Here is a 17,598-nt window from a genome sequence, read left to right as displayed (position 1 = left end):
TAATAGCAAATTAAATTGGAGTGCCCAGTGTCAGGCAGCAGCTGCGAAGGCAAATAGAGTCATGGCATGCATCAGAAGAGGAATAGGGGCATATGATGAGAACATTGTTCTTCCTCTGTATAAAGCGCTGGTAAGGCCGCACTTAGAATATTGTGCACAGTTATGGGCTCCGGTGCTCAGGAAAGACATATTGGAGCTAGAGAGGGTACAAAGGAGGGCGACTAAGGTAATAAAGGGAATGGAGGGACTAGAATACCCAGAGAGGTTGTCAAAATTAGGCCTATTTACGTTGGAAAAGAGAAGGCTTAGGGGAGACCTCATAAACATGTATAAATACATCAGGGGGCAGTACAGAGATCTCTCCCATGACCTGTTTATACCAAGGATGGTGACAAAGACGAGGGGGCACACTATGCGTCTGGAGGAAAGGAGGTTCCTGCACCAGCATAGAAGGGGATTCTTTACGGTCAGAGCCGTGAGACTCTGGAACTCTCTGGGAGAGGAAGTGGTGATGTCCAACTCACTTAATGAGTTCAAGAGAGGCCTGGACGGCTTTCTTGAGAACAATAAAATTACATCTTATGCTTAGTGATAGTTAATTAATCCAGGGATTTAATCTGACTGCCAGATTGGAGTCGGGAAGTGAATTTTTCCTCAATGATGTAAATTGGCCTATACCGCATGGTTTTTTTTTGCCTTCCCCTGGATCAACGCTGCGGAATAGCTGCAGTGCACAAGAAATAGGCTGAACTGGATGGACGCTTGTCTTTTTTCGGCCTTATAAACTATGTAACTATGTAACTATATATGTAATGGCGAAAACATGGAACAGTGGTGAACCTTCACAGGAGTAGCCGGCCAACCAAAATTACCCCAAGAGCACAGCAATGACTAATCCAAGAAGTTACAAAAGACCCCACAGCAACATCCAAAGACATGCAGGCCTCATTTGCCTCAGTTAAGATCAGTATTCATGACTTCATAAAAAAAGAAACTGGGCAAACATGGCATGCCTGGCAGATTTCAAATAGGAAAACCACTGCTGAGCAAAAAGAACATAAGGGCTTATCTCAGTTTTGCCAGAATACATCTTGATGATCGCCAAAACTTTTGAGAGAATACCCTGTGGACTGACAAGACAAAAGTTGAACTTTTTGGAAGGTGTATATCCCATTACATCTGGCGTAGAAGTAACACAGCATTTCATAAAAGGAACATCATACCAACAGTAAAATATCGTGGTGATAGTATGGTGGTCTGGGGCTGTTTTGCTGCTTCAGAACCTGGAAGACTTGCTGTGGTAAATGGAACATTGAATTCTGCTTTCCTACCAAAAAATCCTGAAGGAGAATGTCTGGCCATCTGTTCGTTACCTCAAGCTGAAGTGCACCTGGGTTATTCAGCAGGACAATGATCCAAAACACACCAGCAAGTCCACCTATGAATGGCTTAAGATAAACAAAATTAAGACTTTGGAGTGGCCTAGTCAAAGTCCTGACCTTAATCTGATTGAGTTGCTGTTTCATGACCTTAAAAAGGCGGTTCATGCTCCGAAACCCTCCAAAGTGGCTGAATTACAACAATTTTGCAAAGATGATTGGGTGAAAATTCCTCTAGAGCATTGTGAAAGACTCATTGCCAGTTATCGCAAACACTTGATTGCAGTTGTTGCTGCTAAGGGTGGCCCAACCAGTTATTAGGTTTAGGGGGCAATCACTTTTTCACACAGGGCCCTGTAGGTTTGGATTTCTTTTTCCCTCAATAATAAAGACCTTCATTTAAAAACTGCATTTTATGATTAATTGTGTTATCTTTGTCTAATTTTAAATTTGTTTTGTGATCTGAAACCTTTAAGTGTGACAAACATGCAAAAGAATAAGAAATCAGGACGGGGGCAAATAATTTTTCACACCACTGTATTTAATAGGTTAAATAGTAGTACAATAAGCTCCACACGCAAGGCACTAATGGGGTTGTAAAATGATATGTCTGCTGGATATCTATCTCTTTATATAAGCTTTCTTTCTTTTTTTCAACTAGCATTATAAGCTACAAATAGCAATTATTGCTGAACAAAAACAGGTGAAAATCGCATGCAAAACGAGCGTATTGTCCACTGCATTTTTCCTGCCAAGAGATGTAGAAATGATGCAGAAATTTCTTCATCCAAATGCTCAATGTGTACACATACCCATAGGGTGCAAAAATCAAGCCCTCACACAGTCACATTGCTGAAAAATTGAAAACTTTACAACTCTGGGAAAATGGCAACACAAGCAATTTTTTTTATACAATTTCTGATTTTTTTTTATTTCACCACTTAAATTTCCACCTTTGAAATTTCTCATGTACAGATATTTCACTGCAGTTTTTTTCTATGGGTCCGCTATTCATCCACAGAAAAATCTGGGTTTGTTACTTTGAAATTAGTGGTGGATCCACACCAAAGTCCACAAGGTTCAAAATGTGAGCCTTAATAATAAATAATAATGATATTGACGGGTCTACTTACAAAATAAAGCACATAAAAATCATGATGTGTTCAGTGAGAAAGCTCACCCCATTGCATACTTATTTACGTGTTCATATATTTATGCAGGGCAGTTGGCCACAACATGTATGGTTGCCAATATCGAGAGCAAATTGTGGAGAACATAAGGAGGACAGCCGAACAATGTGATTGTCTGCAGTGTTTCTTTGTGATTCATTCTATGGGAGGAGGTGAGAATTGTACTTTTACGAAAATGGATTGTAAGATTAGGACTAAAGATTTCCAAGAAATATGAGCTTTTATTTGCAGCTAATAGAAACGATTAACATTGTTGCAAAAGTGTAAAACAACATAATAGTAATTGCAGCTCTAATGGGTATGTTTATTTGTTTCCTAAGTGCAAAGTTAAGCAAAATGTTTGTACCATTTTGCTGTTGCGGAATGTCTGTACATGCTTTATCTAGCTGAGTGCTCTGCAAAAATGTTACAAATCTGTCAGAGCTCCTGATCCTGGTTCTGATGGCTCACTGCTTTCCTTGACAGCAGGAAAGAGGAGGGGATTGTAAACAAAGCCCCATAGTGTGGAGAGGGGGACAGCATCTACTGTCTCAGAGAAAGCAGACGCATAAAGAAGATGTAAGTGGCGGATAGAAGCTGTGCTGATTTATAAACTAATGAAGACAGCAGCACCCGAAACACACACATCTCACATCCAGCCTATATTACATAAACATTTGAAACTTGTAATCTTCCATGGTAGACATCTTATTTGTAAAAGTGCAGCTGAATTGGTTGTCAATTTTGAATTCTTTTGTCAAAAATATAGATCCATTTAAAAAAAAAAAAATGCCAGCACAATTGCATTTCAGAATAACAATATTTCAAAACAGAGTAAAAACTAGAAAAAGCTTTTTCTGCTACTCTTACTACGGGTTTACTGGGATATGGCCTTTTGTTAAGTTTTCCTGCAGTTTTAAATGTCATGCACACACTATAAGAGATACCTCCATGTAGTTTGGCCAACTCTTTTGAAACTCTGTTTGCTAATGCAGCATGCTGTGGATTTCCGTGTTTGTTTTTCCCTTTGCAATGCATGTCTTGTCATAAATAGTGACAGGTCCTAGTAGGTCATAGCTTTTATTCTCTACTAATTTTATCCTGTAATTACTCTTTGGCTGCAGGCACAGGTTCAGGCTTAGGTACATTTGTACTGAATGTACTAAAGGATGAATTCCCTGAAGTATATAGATTTGTCACATCTGTCTATCCATCAGCCGAGGATGACGTTATCACATCTCCGTACAACAGTGTCTTAGCTATGAGAGAACTTACAGAACATGCCGACTGTGTGCTGCCCATAGAAAATCAAGTAAGATATATTTTTTTGTCAATTGCTTTGTGTTAAAATATAAAGGCCCTTATTCATCAACGCGATTACACCAAAATTCTGTTTATAAAAAGCTTTGAAAAGTTGCAAAATGTTTGCGCAAGGTGGAGTTGCACAAAAATTTAGCGACTTTCAGCAACTGGGGAGGAATAGGGGTGTCACACAACAGCTCATCTAAAGCATGACGAGCTGTGGCATTCCTTATGCCAGAAATCCTACTCCAGTGACTGGAGTAATATTTGTGGCGAGGTGCACAGAGGCGCAATCTTCATGATTGAAGAGGGGTTCACCTCTTAATGAATCAAGCAACTCTATCGCCGACTCATCAAGACTGGTGTGAACATCTCCAGTCTCGATGACTTGTGACCAAAATGTTCATAGAACAGTCTAGTCTATAAAATATGATTTGTATTTGTTGTGTGAAGTTGTAAAAAAAGATAATTTCCCATTGAATACACTATTTCAGCGTTTCTAAAAATATTAAGTATTTCAGTGTAGCCCACTGCAGCCAATTTTTTCCAGCTTTGATTTTTTTTTGATGAGGTTTAAAAGAGGGACTATATTAGGAGACAAGTTGTCATTTGTACCGCAGTATATGAGTACTCCCCCTTATACAGAAGCAACACCGGAGTGTGATTTTGGGAGCAACATATACAGGATTCACCAAAAGAAAAAGAGCCAGAACTCCTTTGTTCGTGCAATGGCTTTCTATGGTTCTAATGTTCTATCCCCAATTACCGTGGAAACAGCAGATCTAGTGCAGAATTTGCTGCTCTTCCAAGTGAACTTCATGTATATTATTTATTTTTTTACATACAGCGGGTGAAATAATTATTGAACACGTCACCAATTTTCTAAGTAAATATATTTCTAATGGTGCTATTGACATGAAATTGTCACCAGATGTCGATAACAAAGCATTCAATCCACACAAGCAAAGAAGTCAAACCATAGATGTCCATAAATTAAGTTATGTGTAATAATGAGAAATGACACAGTAAAAAGTATTGAACACACTTATTGAAATGTATTTAATACTTCATACAAAAGCCTTCGTTGATGACAGTTTCAAGACATCTCTTGTATGGAGAAACTAGTCGCATGCATTGCTTAGGTGTGGTTTGGTTTTGGCCTATTCTTCCACATAAACACTCTTCTAAAACGCTCTTGTCTAAGTTTTGTTGAGCAAACCTTATAAGCACTTGAACATGCTTTTGTTCAGCAATGGAGTCTTGCGTGGTGAGCGTGTATAAAGGCAATGGAAATTGAGTGTATTATTGACAGTTTTCTTTGAAACTATTGTACCTTATGATTTCAGGTTTTGCTGTAGCTCTTCATAGGTGGTCCTTGGCTCTTGGACAACTCTTCTGATAATTCTTTTCACTCCTCTGTCTGAAATATTGTAGGGAGCCCCTGGTCATGGCCGGTTTATGGTGAAATTATGTTCTTTCCACTTCCAGGTTATGGCCCCAACAGTGCTCACTGGAACCTTCTTTAGTTTAGAAATTCTTCTGTAACAAATGTCATCGATATGCTCTGCAACAATAAGATTGCAAAGGTCTTGAGACAGCTCACTTGTTTTACCTATCATGAAATATTTCTTATGTGGCACCTTGGTAATGAGACACCTTTTTATATGCCATCAGTTGAACCAGCTGATATTTTTCACTAAGTGGCAGGATAGCTTTCTAATTACTGGTAGATTTGAGCTGGTGTCATGACTTTCCATGGCTTTTTGCATCTCTCTTTCTTCATGTGTTATACTTTTTCCCCTTGTCATTCCTCATTATTACACATAACTTAATTTATGGACATATATGGTTTGATTTCTTGGATTTGATTGGATGGGTTGTTACTGACATCTGGTGATAATTTCATGTCCGTAGCACCTTCAGAAATATATATACTTAGAAAATTGGTGCCGTGTTCAATACTTATTTCACCCCCTCTATATATTTTAGCAGAAGTGCCAATTTAGGGTGATCTGTTTTTTTTCATTTACATGTTAATCTGTGATTACTGGACTCTATATATTCTACTTTGTTAGGAGTACCTGAAAAACCTAGTGCAGGGTATATAAAGTATATATTTCATGTGTTTAACTTTGGTTTGTTATTGTATGTATTTGTATACTTGTTATGAATGCTTGAGTATTGAGCTTTTTTTCCTATTTAGTCGTTAGTTGACATTGTGAATAAAATTCATCAGATGGCAAATTCTGGAAAGCTTGGAGCTGTGAAACCAAATAGTCTTGTGACTTCTAATAAAGGTGGTGTTAAAGAAACGGAGAAACCATTTGATGCCATGAACAATATAGTGGCTAACTTACTCCTCAATCTGACCAGGTAACGTGTTTCATGAAGCTTGTGTTGTATCCAGGATTGTCCTGGATTTACCAATTCAAGAAAACTTGCTTTCGTCATGCGTCCTTCATTCCTATTAGCCCCACTGCCCAAAGAAATACATTGAATGAATGCGTAAAATGGGCTATTTTGGATATTCCACCAGGTGATATTGGCTGACATTGGAGCAAACTCGTAATCTATCCTTTGTGTATTTTTATATGCATGAAAAACACAGCCAATGGGCAGAAAACTACACTGCTAATCCTGCTGAAAGCTGAAAGAATTGACGTGCTAAGACTTTTAAAAAATGCACTACAGGTCACAAACAGAAGGATAACAAAATGCACCATGTGAATGAGATTTTAGAAATAAAATCCATAAGTAAAAAAAAAATGGCTCAAAACCACAATGTGTGAACAATACTTTCTCTTAAAGGGGTTGTCCACTACTTTAGACTACCCCCCCAATGTATCCCCCCGGGGCCCCTAAGACTTCTTGTAAATACCTTCTGTTGCTGATGATGCCTGTGAGTGGCGCTATCGGTGGCCGCTCACAGGCATCACGTGACCCCTGGCTGCAGCCAGCGCTGACATCCGCTGATGTCATGACAAGTGCTGGCAGCAGCCGGGGATCTGTCTTCTGCGTTCCACGGTGGATGCCAGGCTGTGGGTGGGGTAACCCCCTCCCACGTCACACCCAGCATCCACCGCGGGCTCTGCCTCTCCCCATTCATTGGGACAGCGCGCGGTGGATGCTGGGTGTGACGCGGGGGGTAACCCCGCCCACAACCCAGCAGCCACCGCGGGGACCCCAGCGCTGAGTCGCGCCTCACTTGTCATGACGTCAGTGCGGGGTCACGTCCTGCCTGTGAGCGGCCACCGATAGCGCCACTCACAGGCATCATCAGCAACAGAAGGTAATTACAAAAAGTCTTAGGGGCCCCGGGGGGATACATTGGGGGGTGTATTCTAAAGTAGTGCAGAACTTCTTTAATGATCATGCAGAGTTCTTTATTAGTTAGAAATCAGGATGGGACGTCTGGCGCTCCCTGACTGAAGAATATAAAGATGTATTTATTCTGGAAAATACAAAACTGTACACGCTGCATTGAATATACATATCTGTATGCTGCTTGCTTTAGTTCATCGCTGTACAGAATGTTACTATGTTAAATGGAGAACAAATAGAAATGATGACCTGCTTCCTATGTACAGATATTACTATATTTAATTAAAAAGAAATACAAATATTTACGATATAATGTAAAGGTTTCCTTTATCAGTATTGTATTCTACATGCCTGTACGCCTGTGTTTTGTCATCACTCAGCTCTGCAAGGTTTGAAGGACCACTTAATATGGATCTGAATGAAATCACCATGAACCTGGTCCCATTTCCTCATCTCCATTACTTGACCTCAAGCTTGACACCTCTCTATACGCTGGCTGATGTCAATGTGCCAACAAGAAGGTAAGATCTGTGGTCAGCTATAGATAGGCCACATACTGTGCTGGTTCGTCACAAGTCACCATGAAAATAGCAGTGAGTGGCACTGGATGAATACTGTATTGATGTTTATTAGCATTAAGTGCGCCATTCTTTCAGCATTACAAGGGCTTCTCTTAATGGTTAGAGGACCTCTGCTTCTAGGTCTGCTCGGGTTCATCTGTTATCTGTTGCATTCAATTTCATTACATTTCTGCCAGAAGAGTAATGAGGCATGACACAGGGCCCAGCACATGTGCCATCTATATAGTGCATGGAAGTGCTACGTCCTCCATCTTTGTAGCTCCTCTGGTTTATACATGAGAGGCCCCAAATAGGGCGTAGCTGGTATTATTTTGTACCCAACTAATATCTGTACATAGACACTTCAACACTGAATTTTCAGCTTCAAGAAGTGAAAGTCGTGGAGTTATGGAAATCACAGGATGTATAAGCATATTAACAATATGCAAATGATGAAAAAATAGGGACAACATTTTCAAAATATCTTGATTTATTAAGTATTGAGTATGAGCGCGATATGCATAAATACCCGCACTTACACACCTTGGCATGTTATCAATGAGGTTATTAAAAGGAGTCTGTCAGCAGGTTTTTGCTATGTAATGTGAGGACAGCATGCTGTAGGGGCTGAGACACTGACTTCAGGCATGTGTCACTTATAAAGCTGTGTGCTGTTGTTCCAATACAATGAATGTTTTATCACCAAGAGATTATCACTGCTTGGACTACAGCTTGCATGAGCCCTAGTCCAACCATGCCCCAGCACTGATTAGCAGCTTACTGTCAATAGACAATGTACATAGAAAGCTGGAGTGTGGGTAGGGTTAGCTTTCTGAGCACTGCTACATCTAAAAACTTTGATTGTATCACAACTTCTGCACCCAGTAAACTAAGTGATACATCATTGGAATCAGGGTCTCTTTTCCTATATCCTCTTGCTTTCAGATTCGGTAGCAAAAACCTGCTGACAGATTCCCTTAATGGTTATCTGAGGAATGTTCTTCTGCACTGAATGCACTTGAGCATGCTAATCATCAACACTCCTGCTGACCGCTCCCTTTTATAATTGCAGACCAATAATGTCCCAGACGTGTTCGATGGGAGTCAAGTCCGGAGATGCTGCAGACCATGGTAAAATGTTTAGGCCACTCAGGCTGCTCACAGTAACATGAACAACATGAAGCCTGGCATTGTCATGATGAAAAATGGCTCCTGGGATACTTTAGAGAAATGGCCGTACCACTGGTTCCACAACCAAATCAATAAAACTCCGAGCTGTTAGTGTACCTGGAATGAAGACTTGCGTCCAACATAAAAATGGGACTCATCCCTGATTAAAAGTAGAACTCCAATACAGTCTTGCTGTCTTGCTCTGCACTATGAAAGACTTGAGAGCCGTGGCATGAGGTCAGTGGAGGGAGCACTTGTAGCTGGACATCTGGCTCGTAGCACAATGTTGGGAAAACGCCTTCTGATGGTTTGTGTAGACACTGTTTGATGTTTCAGTCTTGGTATTTGAAGACTAATCTCAATTGTATTACAGAATTGATCAACCCTGAAACCAGTGGTACGGCCATTTCTATAGTGTCCCAGGGGCTTTTTTCAACACAAGATCAGGCCACATGCTGCTCGCACTACTAAGAGAAGCCTGTGTAGCCTACTATGCAGCATCTCTGGACTGGTTTCCTATCGAGTACATTTGGAGCGTCATTGGTCAGCAATTACAGAGGAAGCTGCCAGCAACGGATCTTGATGATTTGTTCAAGTGCATTCAGTGTGGTAATTCAATCCTCAGACAACCATTAATAACATCACTGATAACAGCCAAGGCGTGTAAATGCGTGTATGTCTGTGCATGGTGCTGATACTCCATGCTGAATAAATCGGGAAGTTTTAAAAATTTAGTCTCCATTTGTCATCATTTGCATATCACTAACATGTCTGTCCACCCTGTGATTTCTGTAATTACATGGCTTTTCCTTGGTGTTAGATTTTCAATGTTGAGGACTGTACATAGGAAGGTAAGTTCTCTTGTTCAGCTATTGTTTTCTTAGTTTGCGAGGGAGACAGAACGATTGCATAGAAGGTGGAGATGAAGCGAGGGTGTGATTAAGTGATGAGTCTCTTTCGAGTATAGTAAATTCAAGGGAAACGCCATTATCTTTGATAAAGGCGAATCACTATTTACTACATGATCTAGCCTGTTGACATCTATTCTAGATGGGCCATACAGCAATGATGGGCTTGTTCTTGTTCTACGTGCTTTACCATCTAGACAGCTAAAGGCTGAAAGAATTTCTTTTTTTACTGGGCTTACGTACTAGTCCTTAATATAGCTGGTTGGATGTTCTTAATGACGTAGATGTAAAATATCAAAGTATATTCCTGTGCAGACCATTTCTCTTCATTCAATCATTAGTTCTTAACTGCAGTCCATCTTAGGATGTCATCCTTGAGAAAGTGCTTTGTGTTTGCTGACATTTTGTGATGAGATGACCGAGAAATTTTTAGGTAATGACCAAATATCTGGGACACAGTGGTAAAGTTTCCCATTAAGAATATAACTCAGAATCTAAAGGCCTTTAAAATCCTGTATGTTATAAAAGTGGCTGATTGATAGTACAGAGGTCATTATAATACAATACAAGGCATTCAACTACATATCACTGTTACTTTCATATCCTCCATGTATAGGTTGGATCAGATGTTTTCAGATGCCTTTAACAAAGATCATCAGTTAATTCGAGCAGACCCTAAACACAATCTCTACCTGGCTTGTGCTTTGATGGTGAGGGGAAATGTCCATATATCAGATCTCCGCAGAAATATTGAACGGTTAGTATAACACATCAGTCCATTGTGAAAATGCTAAGGTGTATTTATATGTAATTTGATTAGTAAACCAGATCAATAGATTATTGCACATTTTCATTTGAAAGTATAGTATTACATGGTACCTATTCAGATGAATGGCTGCTCGTCTGTCCACTTAGGCATTTACAAAGTTATTCCAAACAGGAGATCCCCTCTATAGTGTCCATATGCCGTAGTGTTGCACTGACAGAGATTGGCCACATAGGTCAACTTTTTTTTTCTATTCTTTATCTCTTTAGGTATCTCTGCAGCTGGGATTAGGACTAGTTACTTTAGTAACATTAGAATGGATTTACTAAGTATGTAATCTGGCTGCTTCTCCCTTTAACTCATTCACCCCCGGGCCGTTTTTATTTTGCAGTCAATATGGCCACATGAGGGCTTGTTTTTTGCAGGGCGAGTTGTTCTTTTGAATGACACCATTGATTTTACCATATAGTGTACTGAAAAACAGGAACAAAATTCCAAGTGCGGTGAAATTGCAAAAAAAAATGCAATTCCACAATTGTTTTTTGGGTTTTTTATTTACCATGTCCACTATCCAGTAAAAGTGACCTGGCAATATGATTCCGCAGGTCACTACAATTATGCAGATAGCCAACATGTATAGTTTGTTTTTTTATTTACAGGTGCATCTCACTAAATTAGAATATCATCAAAAAGTTAATTTATTTCAGTTCTTCAATACAAAAAGTGAAACTCTTATATTATATAGAGTCATTACAAACAGTGATCTATTTCAAGTGTTTATTTCTGTTAATGTTGATGATTATGGCTTACAGCCAATGAAAACACAAAAGTCATTATCTCAGTAAATTAGAATAATTAACAAAAAACACCTGCAAAGGCTTCCTAAGTGTTTAAAAAGGTCCCTTAGTCTGTTTCAGTAGGCTCCACAATCATGAAGAAGACTGCTGACTTGACAGATGTCCAGAAGGCAGTCATTGACACTAAGTTAATGCAAAGTAAATTTTGCATTTCATTAGGAAATCAAGGTCCCAGAGTCTGGAGGAAGAGTGGAGAGGCCACAATCCAAGCTGCTTGAGGTCTAGTGTAAAGTTTCCACAATTAGTGATGGTTTGGGGAGCCATGTCATCGGCTGGTGTAGGTCCACTGTGTTTTATCAAGACCAAAGTCAGCGCAGCCGTCTACCAGGAAATTTTAGAGCACTTCATGCTTCCCTCTGCCGAAAAGCTTTTTGGAGATGGAAATTTAATAGTCCAGCAGGACTTGGCACCTGTCCACACTGCCAAAAGTACCAATACCTGGTTTAAAAACAACAGTATCACTGTGCTTGATTGGCCAGCAAACTCGCCTGACCTTAACCCCATAGAGAATCTATAGGGTATTGTCAAGAGGAAGATGAGAGACACCAGACCCAACAATGCAGACGAGCTGAAGGCTGCTATCAAAGCAACCTGGGCTTCCATAACACCTCAGCAGTACCACAGGCTGATCGCCTCCATGCCACACCACATTGATGCAGTAATTGATGCAAAAGGAGCCCCGACCAAGTATTGAGTGCATTTACTGAACATACATTTCAGTAGGCCAACATTTCAGATTTTAATAACATTTTTCAAGCTGTTGTTATAAAGTATTCTAATTTACTGAGATAATGACTTTTGTGTTTTCATTGGCTGTAAGCCATAATCATCAACATTAACAGAAATAAACACTTGAAATATATCACTCTGTTTGTAATGACTCTATATAATATATGAGTTTCACTTTTTGTATTGAAGAAATGAAATAAATTAACGTTTTGATGATATTCTAATTTAGTGAAATGCACCTGTAAGTGGTGGAAAAATAATCGGAAATTTGCATGAAAAAATGTTTTTGCTTTTGTCACCATTTTCCAAGACCCCTAAAGTTCCCCTTTTTTGGGAATATGGGGCTGGGTGAGGGCTTACTGTTTGCGTCCTGAGTTGACGTTTTTATGAATAACATTTTAGGGTAGATATGATGTTTTGATCGCCTGCTATTGCATTTTGAGGAGTAGGGTTAGGGGCCCTGGTAAGTACATTTAGTACCACTTGCAGCGAGTAGTAAGCGGCACCATCCCATGAATAGGAGAAATTAAGAATTAATATAGCGACTACCGTGCCAGTGTGCCGAGGCCAGGAGAAATTAGATAAATGAGGAGTTAATAAAAGAACTGTTTATTTTGTTAAAGGTTAAAAGTCATAGCCAAATATAAAATAAATAATGTATATAAGGAAGTCTTAAAGTGCCAAGGATATGGGGTGGAGTATTGTTGGAGGCACGGATTTACTTCATTGGTGCGTAGATGGGAGGTTAAGAGACTTCTGAAGGATCCAGAGCGTGTAGGTACCTATAGAAAGTGTATAGAGCTTATTAGTTAACTGATTTGGATAAAATACAGGTTACCTATACTGAAAGTGGACCGTCTGTACCTGAGGTAAAGGTAAGTAGTATGTGTGCTCTACTTGGAGGTTAGTAGGCGTCTCAGGCTAGATTGCAGTCAAGGTGACCAACTGAAAAAAAGAGCATCCTGGATTAAGGGACACTGTTAACTGCTTATTTTTTAAGATTTGAATTATTCTGGGTAATTACCTGATTAGTAGGCTGGAGGCTGGATTTTTGATTTTTGATCCAAGTGTCCTGGGGAGCCAGGTGTGTTTATACAGCTGGAGAAATAGTTCCCTGTGGGGACTAAGGTAATCAATGTTAGGAGTCAGATAAGAGGAGATTTTATTCTTGGTCAGCTCAATAGATTGAAGGCATATATAGATAAAAATAAAACATAGAAATTATAAATAAAAATGAATATTAAAATAAAAAAAATATAAAATACAAAATATATTACCAATGGGAATACTGGTGAAGGAGCTGGTGTGTCAATATTGTTATATAGCTCTGCCGTGTGGTTTAGCCCGCAGTGACCACGGGCAGTTTTGTTGATGGTTTTCACCAATAGACCAGAGGTGGTAGGTGATAATAAAGTGTTGTCCTTTGGGGACTTAAGGTAAAAATATTGTTATTAGTATTACCCACTGGTAAATAAAGAACACTGCTATGAATTTACAACAATTTGTATCAAATTACCATTGGTAAGGTGAGATTGTAATAGGGTAGGTATTGCCAGAAGGGCTTATTTAATTAAATAGCGATGCCTTTATCTGGCTGTCTCATAGATACAGCTTCCTGCTGTTGACTTCTAGGTAGATAAGCTGGTTTGCTGTTTATTTGAGCTTAGACCAGATAGGTAAAGAGTCCTTTGGTGTATGTCCAGGGAGCCTAAAGGCTTTGTTCTGAGTGTCACAGGAAAGGCAGGACGTTAGTGGTTCCTTTAAGGAACACTGCCGGAACCAGCATTGGTGATACAGTGTGGTACCTTAGGTAAGACGCTGTTCCGTAGCGTAGTGGAGTCGCAGCTTGCGTCCAGGTCCGGTTCGGAGACTGTGATGCTGGCAGGGCAGGGAGTGGTATGTGTCGGAGTCCCGGCCGGAGACTCCGACACCAGCGCGCAGCGTCCGGAGGCGCATTGATAGGAATGCGTCTTGCGTAGTAGGACCTTTGCAACATCAGGTCCTGGTCGGTCACGTGACTTGAATTGAGGACGGAGAGCAGGGAGGACCAATAGATTCCTATGCGTTTCGGATACTGCGGTATCCTTCTTCAGGTATTTTATTGCAATTTTGCTGCTGCCAAAAAAACGTAATTCGTTTAGATTTTTCTTGCGATACGCTGTTTACTGATCTGATTATTTTATATTCTGATAGACCGGACATTTCTGAATGCAGCGATACCAAATATGTGTATTTTTTATTGTTTTATTTTCAATTTGAACTTTTGTGGGTTTTTTTTTTTTTTTTTTACATTATTTAATAGTCCCTTAGGAGACTTGAAGCTGTGATAGTCCGTTCGCTTGTGCTGTACATAGCAGTGAAGCACTGCTATGTATAGCAGAAATCACGATCTCCTATGAACGCCGACCATGAGCCGGTGTTTACAGGAGTATCGTAATGACAGGCACACCGATCCACCGTTGCTGTTAAAGGCACATGATGACTGATTAAATCAGTCATCATGTGCGGGGAAAGATGCGGGCTCAGCGTGTGAGCCCATATGAAAGTCAGGGACCTGATATATAAAGTAAATATACGTCATATGCAGGGCTGTGGAGTTGGAGTCGTGGAGTAAGAGTTGGTGCCCATTTTGGTGGAGTCGTAGTTGGAGTCAGTATAAAATGGACCGACTCCGACTCCTAAAATATATAATAAATTGGGTACAGTAGTTCAATGCAGTTTGTGGGGAATATTTTTTCATAAGAATTTGGGAAAGTTATGAAATGTCCTATAAATGTCTGTCCTATTCCTGATCTAAGGGTCTAGACTTTTAGCTGAGATGAATCTGTGCTACAGTAAATTTATCACATAAAATGAACCATGTATGAGGGAGTCAGAGTTGGAGTTTGTGTCATGGAAATTGAGGAGTCGGAGTCGAAGGTTTGGCTTACCGACTCCACAGCCCTGGTCATATGTCATTAAGGTGTTAAAGAGATTGTATGTCTGATCTTCTTAAATGGGTAAATTGCAAGGTGCTTGTAAAAACATGTAACGTAATTTACCTCTTATAAAAAAGATTTAAAAAAAACCCTCTCCATTCTCAAGAATAAATGAATTTTTAATGTGCTCTTTGCCTATGTTACCAGCTACCTCTGCAGTCTATAAGTGATGCCAGTCTCCTAGGCAAAGAGTGTAGTGCTTGCAAGCTCTTTGCTATAGAGCTTGCAAGTTCTGCTCTGAAAAAGGCCTGCTTGCTGGATGTGCCCATCTTCAGTGCCTCTGTGCACCATTAAAAGTGCAAAGACAACGTACAGTATTAGAGAGTATGCTCAAGCATGCCGCTGGTCTGAACTGCCAATTCGGATGGTGGCTGGATAGTGGTGTGGTCTTGAAGATAGAACATGAGACAACCCCTTTAATCCCTTTCCAACATATGACATACATTTAGGTAATACATCAGGTCCCCTTCTTTCATGCAAGCTCAGAAACAGAGCATGCATCACTGCCGACAAACACTGGCTATGTTATTCAACCAACATCTGCCTCTAATAGCTGATATTAACGTCTTTTAAAGGCCACTGTCAATTTCTGACAGCGGTATTTACAGTTTAGGGGGAGGGGTGCTGTTTTGCGCACCCACCGGCCCCCTCGCGTAGCGATTGCTATGGCAACCGGGGTCTGCTGTAGACCCCGTGCCTTCCGTTACTGTACTTCTGAAAAGACCAGCATGTACTTGGGCTTCATAAAAGACCATGATTTTTACTATATACTGCAATACTGTGGTATTGTGGTATATAGAACAAGTGATTAGACGATCGCAGATTCAAGTCCTTTAGGGTTTAAAACAAAGTAAAAAGAAATGGTTTTAACATTTCTGCAAAAGATGAAATTATAAACATTCAAATGATCTTCCTTTTCTCCCATTCAAAATAAAAAATAAGACTATACTTTCAGGGATCATTTCTATAGTTTATAACTTGAGAAATGTGCTCTAAAGTGTCCAAAATAAAATAATAATAAATGGCTGTGTCCATGAAAGTCTGAGCTCTCAAAATATAAAATTCATTAACCCAATCAGTAAACACCGCAAAAAGAAAAAAAAATCAAAATGCCAGAATTGTAATTTTTTTTTTCTTTTTAAATCTTACTTACCCCAAAATAGTATCAACATGGAGACATAGGCATAAGTAAAAAATGTTGTTTTGTTTGTTTTGATTTGTTTTTTTTTTTTTCAAATTTATGATTTTTTTTTCACCTCCTTAACCCCTTAAGCCCCGCGGGTGGTTTGCACGTTAATGACCAGGCCAATTTTTACAATTCTGACCACTGTCACTTTATGAGGTAATTACTCTGGAACGCTTCAACGGATCCCCCTGATTCTAAGATTGTTTTTTCGTGACATATTGTACTTCATGATTGTGGAAAAATTTCTTCGATATCACTTGCGTTTATTTGTGAAAAAAACGGAAATTTGGCAAAAATTTTGAAAATTTTGCAATTTTCAAAATTTGAATTTTTAAGCCCTGAAATCAGAGCGATATGTCACACAAAAGAGTTAATAAATAACATTTCCCACATGTCTACTTTACATCAGCACAATTTTGGAACCAAAATTTTTTTTTGTTAGGGAGCTATAAGGGTTAAAAGTTGACCAGCGATTTCTCATTTTTCCAACAAAATTTACAAAACCATTTTTTTAGGGACCACATCACATTTGAAGTCACTTTGAGAGGTCTTTATGACAGAAAATACCCAAAAGTGACACCATTCTAAAAACTGCACCCCTCAAGGTGCTCAAAACCACATTCAAGAACTTTATTAACCCTTCAGGTGCTTCATAGGAATTTTTTGAATGTGGAAGAAAAAAATGAACATTTAACTTTTTTCACAAAAATGTTACTTTAGACCCAATTTTTTTTATTTTCACAGGGGTAACAAGAAAAAATGGACCGCAAAATTTGTTGTGCAATTTCCCCTGGGCACGCAGATACCCAATATTTGGGGAAAAAACACTGTTTGGGCGCACTGTAGGGCTCGGAAGGGAAGGAGCGCCATTTGACTTTTTGATTGTAAAATTTGCTTGAATAATTAGCAGACACCATGTTGCGTTTAGAGAGCCCCTGTGTGCCCAAACTTTGGAGCTCCCCCACAAGTGACCCCATTTTGGAAACTAGACCCCCCAAGGCACCTATCTAGATGCATAGTGAGCAGTTGCAACCCCCAGGTGCTTCACAAATTGATTCGTAAAAATGAAAAAGTGAAAAAAAAAACACTTTTTCATTGTTACGAATCAATTTGTGAAGCACCTGGGGGTTCCAACTGCTCACTATGCATCTAGATAGGTGCCTTGGGGGGTCTAGTTTCCAAAATGGGGTCACTTGTGGGGGAGCTCCAATGTTTGGGCACACAGGGACTCTCTAAATGCAACATGGTATCCGCTAACAAATTGAATGGAAAA

General features: G+C 39.6%; 1 protein-coding gene and 1 pseudogene across 2 annotated transcripts in view; both read left to right on the top strand.

The window, feature by feature from the left end:
- Window positions 1–17,598, top strand: part of TUBE1 (tubulin epsilon 1) — a 47,776-nt gene that overhangs the window by 24,365 nt on the left and 5,813 nt on the right. For both annotated transcript variants that reach the window (XM_073675871.1, XM_073675870.1), the window contains 5 exons: window positions 2,600–2,721; window positions 3,673–3,860; window positions 6,054–6,223; window positions 7,552–7,692; window positions 10,426–10,566. In XM_073675871.1, coding sequence (XP_073531972.1) covers window positions 2,600–2,721; window positions 3,673–3,860; window positions 6,054–6,223; window positions 7,552–7,692; window positions 10,426–10,566 — 762 coding nt within the window. The remainder of the gene's footprint in view (window positions 1–2,599; window positions 2,722–3,672; window positions 3,861–6,053; window positions 6,224–7,551; window positions 7,693–10,425; window positions 10,567–17,598) is intronic.
- LOC141260712 (small nucleolar RNA U3) lies at window positions 16,079–16,184 on the top strand (annotated as a pseudogene).

This window comes from Phyllobates terribilis, unplaced genomic scaffold, assembly GCF_046119375.1.
Source record: "Phyllobates terribilis strain yellow unplaced genomic scaffold, ASM4611937v1 Scaffold_3__8_contigs__length_932513732, whole genome shotgun sequence".
NCBI classification, from domain to species: domain Eukaryota; kingdom Metazoa; phylum Chordata; class Amphibia; order Anura; family Dendrobatidae; genus Phyllobates; species Phyllobates terribilis.
Note: the sequence above shows the minus strand (reverse complement) of the source record. Positions and strands in the feature narration are given on the sequence as shown.